This window comes from Ceratina calcarata, unplaced genomic scaffold (genome assembly GCF_001652005.2).
Source record: "Ceratina calcarata isolate Rehan_Ccalc_2016 unplaced genomic scaffold, ASM165200v1 scaffold43, whole genome shotgun sequence".
Lineage (NCBI taxonomy): Eukaryota > Metazoa > Arthropoda > Insecta > Hymenoptera > Apidae > Ceratina > Ceratina calcarata.
This window is the reverse complement of record NW_017166721.1, coordinates 473,614-483,945: the sequence shown is the minus strand read 5'-3', so window position 1 is coordinate 483,945 and position 10,332 is coordinate 473,614. Positions and strand designations below refer to the sequence as shown.

Here is a 10,332-nt window from a genome sequence, read left to right as displayed (position 1 = left end):
TTTCTAAGGTACATAAACTTTTGGGATTGACTGTATAGCCAATACATCCTTAAGAGGTTCAAAGAACATACGTAGGATGAACGCAGGCATATTACTCGTCGATTAAACAATACGAGAATCAATGAGCAATTAATTATATCAAATACCAGTCTTTATCAACTCATCCTGTATAGGTTCTAAGGATAAGATTGTTGTTAAGTAGAAATCGAGGGTGAAGAGGATTTAGATTTTAAGTGGTGTGTGTTACCTGCGGCAGCTTTGTTGAAGGAGATAAGACGAAGCCTTCGTCGCCACGATGGCGTCGAGGCTTCTATCGAAAGCATCCTCGGAAGGAGATGAATCAAGGAATTGTTTCTCAGCTGGCGAGTGTGGCTTCAATTCGATGCCAGCGAATGCAAGATTCCTTTCGAGGGTGCTCATATGTTCTATCAATCGCTGCGCGAAAGTGATCGAGTTGTTCAAGACGGCCTCGTCAATATGTGGGTAATGCCGATTGTGGAAATAACCCGTGTCTACGACGCCGCCATCGTAAGAGTAGCTCGATATCGGCAAACCTGAAAGGATACCTTTAAAAACGTCGGTAAACTGAACACACATTGAATTCAACATGGATGCTTTTTTAATTTGCGTGACACAGTTTTACTAGCACTATCTCTTTTAGAGGAACGGGCGATTAGAAATTGGAACATTTATATTTAGTGTTAGTTGTGAAGTTACTAAATCCAGTTCTACTTTTTGAAGGAAACTCATGAATAATCAACGCATCAATTATTCGTTAATCAACTCGAATATTAATATTAATTCAGGATAAAAAAAAAAGTAAAATGCTTTTCGAATTTATGATGGACAGACTTGTTTCAATGAAAGACGAATAGAAGTAAGAAAAATAAGAAAATTACCTGTATAACTAGCCAGGTAGTTCTGCAGAGACATCGGCAACTTGTAGGCGCCAATCGAATGAGAATTCCCGAGGAAACCCATGGCTTGCAGGGAAACCCAAAGAATCGCCAAAGTAGCCACGGAACCCGCCATTAGGCCGCCGGCTGCACAGAACCAAATGATTCTTCGTTAGTTTCAAACTGTAAGCGATGTTTCGGTAACGTGTTTTTAAAAGCGAACGATTTGTTTTTCTCATTCTTTTCTTTATCGCGAGAAATTACGACGCAGTTTGCGTCCCTACACTAATTGTAAAACGGTCATCAATTCGCTCGTTTTGTTCGGTTACGTGTCAACGCGCAAATCGTCCTTCACGTTCTGCAAATCTACGTTCAACTTCTTAAGAGCAATGATATTAAGTACTAAATTTTTCTGATTAAAAGTTTAGTCTAGACAAACTCTAAAAATTTCTTTATTAATAATGACCTAGCTGTTGATGCGACGTTCATTCTTTGAGGGAAAAAAAGAATCGTTATTGAGTTCAAGTGGTCGATTGAACTATAGGCATGGTCAGTTACCATTCTAATGAGTTTATCGTTTTAATTTACTATCAATTGGATTAAAGTAATTCACAGAGCCCGATAGTTGATCAAATCTTTTTATAATCGATAATACTCAATCACGTCCATTTAATTTATCAGGAAAATTCGAAGTACCAGAAATGTTAATTTTTTTTTAATTTCCTTAAACTTAACTTTTAAAATTATATGATGCATCCTTGTGGTTAGCAATGTGAGTTCTTTACGTTAACTACGTATATCGTTATTGTTCTAATCTAATCACTATGTTTCACTCAATGAGACAGATATAAATAACAAACATTTTTGCAAACAAAGTAAAAAATACTAGAAAGCATCGAGTATTTCAAACAGTGCTATCAGTAACGCAATCGTTACATTCAGTGTTATCAGCAAATTGCATTTTTTATTTATGCAACAACAAATGGAAATAAAATAAAACGATCAAAGTCCTCAATTTTTTAATGCTGTTTCTCATTTCTAGAAGCATGAAACTATGTGTATATAAACTTTCATCATAAAATTACATGAAATTGTTTTGGTTTCTTTTAGACTCTTATATTTCATGTGACTTTTAAAAATAGAATTAATTCTACCCATTACTTCCTACGTGGATTTCGATGTATGTATTAGAGTACAATCTTTATTCATGCAAACTTTTTACAATCAGCTTTGTTTACGTTGTTGATCGCATAATAGTCATGTATTCGAAGTCCAGACGTTGTTTTCGCGAAAGGAAAGGAACGCAGTTTTTCTCATCTATTTATAGGCACAATCAGCAAGAATTACGATTCGCCAGTAAAAAAATTACGAAGTTAAACGATTATCAGCTTGTTTTGAGTGCTAGCAACGTGAACGAAGTTTTTCAGATAACTCCGTTTATTTTGCAGATTTTGCGGTGCACATGCCTTCTAAGATTTGCAGACTCGTGTCGTCTAAGCCTTGTTTATAGCTCGTGTTTGCTCTTGACACTTCCTTGACTTCAATTCCGCTTGTTAATCGATTATAAATTTGTTGTGTGGATGCATTTAGATGATATCAAATGATACGGATTAATACGATGTCTCGCAGTATGAAACATATTTTCTTACTTATGTACAGCAAGAATACTGTTGATTCATGGTTTTACTATCAGAGCACTTGTGCCAGAACGGAATTTACCATTACAAAATACCCAGACTAGTGTAAGGTATAGTGGTATTAGATATACGTGTAGTAAATCAATAATCAGTGGTAGACGTTTGCGGAAAGTTTCGTTACTTCAACGTTTCTTTAATAATTCATGAACAAACTAATTGTTATTTGATTAAAAAAATACAGACGATCATTTATTTCTTAACACAGATATTAAATTAATGAGCTTAAAACAGAGAAAGATTTTATGTTGATAATGATCTCCGAATAAAAATAGCTGTGGACTTTGCAAAATGAAATGGCAATATTATATTTTTATAAAACTTTTATATCTGAAAATTGGCAATGATTCAATACGAATATTTCAGATACTCTTTTAAAAAGTCTATTTTGTCTCCGTATAAATTCTTCAGTTTTATACTTGCCGAGATGCAGTCTTCGATCAAAACAACATCTTGAAGCCCAAGTCTCGTAAAGATAGCCACGTCACGTTTAAATTGAAATCTTTTAAACAAAATGCAAGGCACGAACTGAGATCACTTATAAAGAGATGTCTATTTGATTTAGAATTTCGAAGGAAATCGTACGTAGAAGTTAGATCGCTTTTACTGAGGATGATTCATTCCTTGTTTCACGCCCTAAGACGCCTTCTTGGGACAAAAATAGATTCGAAGCGTGTCTTTTGGTGTTATACCGCGTTTTGATCTACAGAACTAAATACGATCATGTTAGTTCCGACCTTCTCCAACGTACACAGTTGTTAACAACGTAGACTCCCACGTAGTCCAGAAACATAAAACGCAATTTCCACGTTCCATTTTCAGCCTTTATGTACATCTCGAGTTACCATCGTGCAGTGAAAATTTTTGCCATTTTTATAAGTTCTATCACTAATTCGACATTACTGCGTATTAAAATACTAAATAGTTTAAATTCATTCCTGAACCACGAATTCTACGTGCTGGTATTAATACACGATCTAATTTTAATATTAATATTAATTTATTAATAATTTTAACAGATTAAGTTGATCTCAAATTAATATTAATTCTGCAAGTGTTTTTTTTCTATGCAAATTATACGTTCTTCTTTACATTGCTCATCAAATAAGCTGTATTTACCTAATGCTAATGCCAGACGGTGTTTTCGTCCCATGGAAATCAAGTTTATCATACTTCCTGTTACGCAAACGAAAATAACGCGGCCACTCATATTTTCAAAGTTAATAATTTATCAGTGCCAGACAAATACTCTCTGCAATTTTTTACGTAATTTTTAATTTCAATAAAGAATGTCGAAATTTTTTTGCTATCCAATTTGTTTTCGTCTTTGAAAATAATTTATGTCTGAAGTCACAAAGATTGATTAAGCATTTTTATGAGACGCCACAGTATTGTAATGCTGTAATATAATGCAAATATTCATACCGGCGCCGCATGAAGTCATGTAATAGTCTCGTAAAGATAGCCACGTCACGTTTAAATTGAAATCTTTTAAACAAAATGCAAGGCACGAACTGAGATCACTTATAAAGAGATGTCTATTTGATTTAGAATTTCGAAGGAAATCGTACGTAGAAGTTAGATCGCTTTTACTGAGGATGATTCATTCCTTGTTTCACGCCCTAAGACGCCTTCTTGGGACAAAAATAGATTCGAAGCGTGTCTTTTGGTGTTATACCGCGTTTTGATCTACAGAACTAAATACGATCATGTTAGTTCCGACCTTCTCCAACGTACACAGTTGTTAACAACGTAGACTCCCACGTAGTCCAGAAACATAAAACGCAATTTCCACGTTCCATTTTCAGCCTTTATGTACATCTCGAGTTACCATCGTGCAGTGAAAATTTTTGCCATTTTTATAAGTTCTATCACTAATTCGACATTACTGCGTATTAAAATACTAAATAGTTTAAATTCATTCCTGAGCCACGAATTCTACGTGCTGGTATTAATACACGATCTAATTTTAATATTAATATTAATTTATTAATAATTTTAACAGATTAAGTTGATCTCAAATTAATATTAATTCTGCAAGTGTTTTTTTTCTATGCAAATTATACGTTCTTCTTTACATTGCTCATCAAATAAGCTGTATTTACCTAATGCTAATGCCAGACGGTGTTTTCGTCCCATGGAAATCAAGTTTATCATACTTCCTGTTACGCAAACGAAAATAACGCGGCCACTCATATTTTCAAAGTTAATAATTTATCAGTGCCAGACAAATACTCTCTGCAATTTTTTACGTAATTTTTAATTTCAATAAAGAATGTCGAAATTTTTTTGCTATCCAATTTGTTTTCGTCTTTGAAAATAATTTATGTCTGAAGTCACAAAGATTGATTAAGCATTTTTATGAGACGCCACAGTATTGTAATGCTGTAATATAATGCAAATATTCATACCGGCGCCGCATGAAGTCATGTAATTACCCGCAGGAAGACTTATGTGACATTTGACCATTTTCTCATTGAAAGTATTTGAAAACGTTTTTAAACGCTCGTAATTACTGTCATTATCAATATAAAAAGTAATTCCAATCTAAATTACTTCGCGCACGTAACATATGCTGTACAAGGTTTCCTCTATTTTAAGATCATAAAGAATGTTAGTCATTGTTGTAATGTTTTCCTACGGATATCTGCCGGTGTAACGATCAGGCAGACGCGTGTACTCGAAGTAGACAAAATATACGATTTATTTTCAAACGATGAAATAGGTTCATGAATTATTTATTGTGCACGGTACATACATATTACGTAACAACGATTCATTCACTCACGCGCATCTACGTACTCTAGACGGGTTGATCATCATTGGCCTTCTCTGAGAATATCGATTTCCACGAACGAAGCCTGATTTTTCCATTATAAGGAGAATGCGTCATGTAAACAATTCCTCCGGCACTTGAACAGTTGCTCACACGAGGATACAATTAACTGGTAAAATTCCACGATCACTTTCTACGTGCGCTATTATCATTCCACGTATTTTCCGCGATAGACGATTGACTGGTCTGCAAACTTTTTCCTTGATCTAGACGGCATTCTACTGATATGGGCAATCGACAATACTATTTATACTCGTGCTATTTATATTTTTATTTAGATCAAAATTATACAAGTGGTATGTTTTTCGTTTTAAGTAGGATTCTGCTAATTGAATATTAGTCACAGCTACGGAATTACAGGCATTGTTCGAGTTCAATGACACAGTAGCAGTGACTGCTAAATTTAGATTAACATATTCGTATGATTAATGATCACTTTGCACACCGGTGCAACGAATTTAAACGATTTTATTCTATACAACGAAGTAAACAAAAATGTTATAAAGAATAATTAAGAAAGTTACAAGGCTTTTCGAAACGAAAAATAATATAACAAGAAATTTCCATTCCAACTTTCACAACGTATACCAAACGTATCGTCGTAATAGTTATATTCGTTAGTATAAACAAATAATAATTAAATCTTAATCAATGGAAGTTCGAATTCGTGAAGAAATTCAAATTTAAATTTGTTGGTTTATTAAAATTCAGTTAATTAATTGCTCTTTTCGTTCATGTCACGCATCTGGTACTTATCTACGCGTGATATCTGGCCATCTACGCGTTTACAGAATTAGCTTCAATGTAAAGTACATCATGTTTAAGAGTTTTAGAGATCAATCTTATACGATAGATTGTCTCGCGTTTGCATTTCAAAGATTTTCTATTTACTTTCGATGTATGGGATTAAAGGGAATCTATAAATCGTATTGAATGGATTCAAGCTGCGAGATGAAAACCGTGGCAAACATTACCGGACACGTGATCCATAGGCTTCTCCAATCCATGCATCGTGTAGGCCCAGCGATTGTTGTCGACCGGAGCAACTAGAAACATTCTCACCACGCGAAAGCCGAAAGAGCCAGTTTTGTTCACCACGGCAGGAACTGTCTTCCCGAATACATATAACGCGAATCCTCGCGGATTACCAACTCGAACGCGAATCCCGTTAGTCCTAGCGAACCGGCGAATAAAGTATTTCTCCTTAGAACCGGAGTAAGAATTTCAATCGATAAAAATTGCTTGAAATCGTCAGCTAGGAATGGGACTTAATGAGTCGCGTGGGAAGAGAAAAGTTATTCGGAGCGTCGGAAAACCGAAGAGGAACCTTCTACTTCGGAGCAAGTTAGCGGAGAACTGAACGTGAACGCCACTGTAGAAACACTAGAAACTACTGAACTCTCTCTACCGTCTCTCTCTTTCCTACACAACTCCCTCTCTTTAGTTCATACGCTCGGTCGAGTTACTAATACACTGTTACGATCTATCTGTCTCCTTCCCTCGCATTCAACGACGACTTTCCTGCTTATACAAGGGTTCTGTACTCTCCCTCCAGCTGGTTCCCTCCCTCGACATTTGTTCGCATCTCTTTATCCTCTTCCAACGTTCTGTATTCTGTCGTAACCTTCTGGAAGGGTCTTATTCCTTTTTTTTTTTTACACTCTCACCCCTCTGTCGAGCTCGTACTATTTTTGCGTTGCTCCAACACGCCTTTAGCTCATTCGTTCAATACGTTGACCAGTGCAGAAACGAAAGATCGAATTCGTTGAAACTTATATTTCTGATAAATATAAAAATGATGTTGCACTTTGCACCCTATCGAGATCAATATTTTTGCAACGCCCACCTTTTATTCATTTTTTCTCGCGCTATCTTCTTCGTACCATTCGACTTTTCCTTGTGCTCGATTCGTAACACGTTCCATGCACTCAGCCTGTCTCATTTTTGCCTTCTTCAGCATCTCGCATGTATTAAATCTTCTTTCATACTGTCACTCATGCGTTTATTTTTCCTACATAATTCCGTCTTTCCTCATCTTACAAAACCGATATTGGAGTATGTATTAGTGTGCAGATGCTCGACATTTCTCTCTCTCCCAAACATATTATCTTTAATTCCCTCTCTTTCTCGCTTGCGTACCCAACGATCCATACTTCCCCCGTTTATGTACGTGCACACACACACACACAGTGACCCTCGCACTTGTGCGCTTCTATCCTCTTCCAGAATACTACATAGATAGCTACAAGGCGAACTCCCACCACCCTCGTACCTGCGCTCTCTGCCTATCAAATGTACGTATTTCCATCTTTTTCTGACCATAGCTGCCAGACAAGAGCTTCCACGTATCGCGACGGAATTCTCTGTCCTCGTCCAACGTCAGTTATTCCCTGGATTTGCGCGTACACACTCGCTCGCGACCCCCACTGTCAAAGAGTAGGGTCGCTTTCAGTCGAGAAAAAAAAGTTCTATCACTCGGTGAGCACGTGCTCGCACCTTCCCCACCACGCCAACACGTCGTTGCACGCTCGTTTCTCGCTGAGCTTGTTTTCCAGGTTATCGTAAGTCGATTACCGATTCCCAGTCGCATGATTCCACGTTTAATCAATGTAATGACATTTTGTGAGGACGCGTGCTCCGAAACGTTGAATTCATGAATCGAGAACATTCATATTCTCTCAAATCTTATTGATACAATTGAAGCACCTGATATGCACGTGTTTTTGTTTTGATGAATTTACAAAGACAATAAAAATAGATAGCGAATTTAATCGTCTGTCATAATAAAGAATTTATGATAAAGATAAATGTTAATAGATATTTTGGATTAATGATACTTCGCATCATTCTTTCAATTTATGACGTACTTTTCTTACAGAGAAGATAATGTTTCAAGTGCGTAAATATAAAATCAAAATCTAGTTCATCATGGTCTACTTACAATATTTAAAGAACTAAGCTGATAATGCAGAAGTGATGCAGACTTAATAGAACGTAGCAATATTGGAAGTAAGGAAGTCCTTACACGTTGTTCTGGCAGTTTTTCTACCTGCGTAAAAGGGACTTTAAAGCGTTCCCTTCAGAGCCTTAACTGTGTACAAGTTTGGCACCCTCCCAACTATCCCAGTACTTTTCCATAGCTTTCACCCAGGTATTTCTGTCCTGCGCAGTCTTCGAGAATATCGACACCGAAGGAAAGAAATAAACGACCTGGTCATTAAGCCGACCTAGGAATAATGGGAAGATTACGTGCGATAAATAATTTTGCTTGGTTGTATCGATTCGTGGAAAATTCCTTTTTTCAGAATACAATGGCCTGCCTTGTAATTCCAAGGATGCCAGTTACAAATCTATTTTCAAAATTTTTCATAAAAGTTTAAGTCGATCTTAATAGATTTTAAGTTCGTTGTATAAAGGTCAGTCAAGAGGAAACTGTAGTAGCCTAAGCTATTTTCAGTTTCTGTACTTTGTGGAATGTTTAATAAAAATTAGCAGTAAGGATATTATCTAACGAAAAATCGAATAATTTTCGTACTCCTCCTTGTAAGACCAAATTAAAGACGAAGATCGTGTCACGGTTTAATCCGTCTATCGAATGGGCACAGTTATAAATAAAGGAATACCGTTGAGCTGATTGAAGCCGGAGTAAAAACGTGGTGCGAGTAAGTCGATCAATTAAACCCTTTTATTTCCTGACACCGAAGACTTCGAAGTACGATTTCTAAGCAGTAACAACAATTATAGTAAGAATTGTTTTATAAACTGAACGAAAATGATTATACATGCCCATTGAGAACTAATATTGTATAACTTAAGCGAATTCACTCGAAGATGTTCTAGAAATTGTTATGCCGTTTCCGAGGAGGCCAAACAGATGAATTTTTGTTGACATGAAAAATATGATAGATTAAGAAGAGATCATACTAAATTAAGTAGATCCAAAAAATTGCGGAAATGTTTCACTGCCTTCATAATATATTAGCATATTGGTTTGGGCACTTGAATAATGCAATTTAATTCAGTCTCCTTGGTAACGTCTATATGCACTCCTTGGGCCAGTTTGGCGGTACTGCGATAAAACGAGTAGTGAATCCGTGAATAAACTGTATCTGCACTATCGCATACAAAATCAAGCTTACACAGAAGCTGATGGCGTTTATTTAAAACTGATATTTTTGGAACAATTTCGTATTCCTTGAACGAAATCCTTTTCTCGGTATATTCTTTAAGAACTGCCTTCATCTGACTAAAACCTGATAGAAATTTATATTCGTTAAACAGGAATAAATACAAGTAGCAAGAAATTTTACCTCAACCATTGAATTTGCGGATTGCAAACTAAATAAATAAAACATGTTTCTCTTTTCTGCCAGTTACTGCATCAAATCTTATCGCGATTATATTCGACGCAAACATGTGAAAGTTTGTTGCCGGTTACTCGACACGGTTTCGATTACAAAAGTAGAATGTGTTTGTGATTTGATAAAAAAATATTTTTAGATGACACTGGGTTTAACTTGCATTGAACTAAGTTTACCCAATGCACGACAGGAATTAAAAATCGTGTGTTCGAAACGTGGAAAAGAATCATTCTGTTTATAAACACACTTTGTGCAGGAAAAATATTTTGCGACCGTCAGATATAAATTAACACGTACCACGTAAATTATTTAAAGCACGTGATAGCAAGCGTTAACGATCTCTGGTAAAAAGGATTCAAAATATTGCATAATAGAAACGAATGGAAACTAATAGCAATGTATATATGATTTCTTCATGCTTCAATTAACGCTTGCTATATAAATATATGTGAGTAACGTGACTGACGTGGCTCTGGATACATAAGCATTTATGACAATGATGTTAATTCTATTTTTAATCATAAGCACTTCTAGCTCGACGGTAT

The 10,332-nt window shown here is 35.9% G+C and overlaps 1 protein-coding gene across 5 annotated transcripts in view; it reads right to left on the bottom strand.

The window, feature by feature from the left end:
• Window positions 1–10,332, bottom strand: part of LOC108626846 (peroxidase) — a 27,970-nt gene that overhangs the window by 9,729 nt on the left and 7,909 nt on the right. For 2 of the 5 annotated variants that reach the window (XM_018027769.2, XM_018027765.2), the window contains exons 2-3: window positions 900–1,043; window positions 248–566 (exon numbers count right to left, since the gene is read on the bottom strand). In XM_018027769.2, the coding sequence (XP_017883258.1) occupies window positions 248–566; window positions 900–1,032 (452 nt within the window). In that variant the 5' untranslated portion in view covers window positions 1,033–1,043. Of the gene's footprint in view, window positions 1–247; window positions 567–899; window positions 1,044–6,400; window positions 7,182–10,332 lie in introns of those variants that run through there. The other 3 variants (XM_018027767.2, XM_018027768.2, XM_018027766.2) reach the window with 3 other exon arrangements.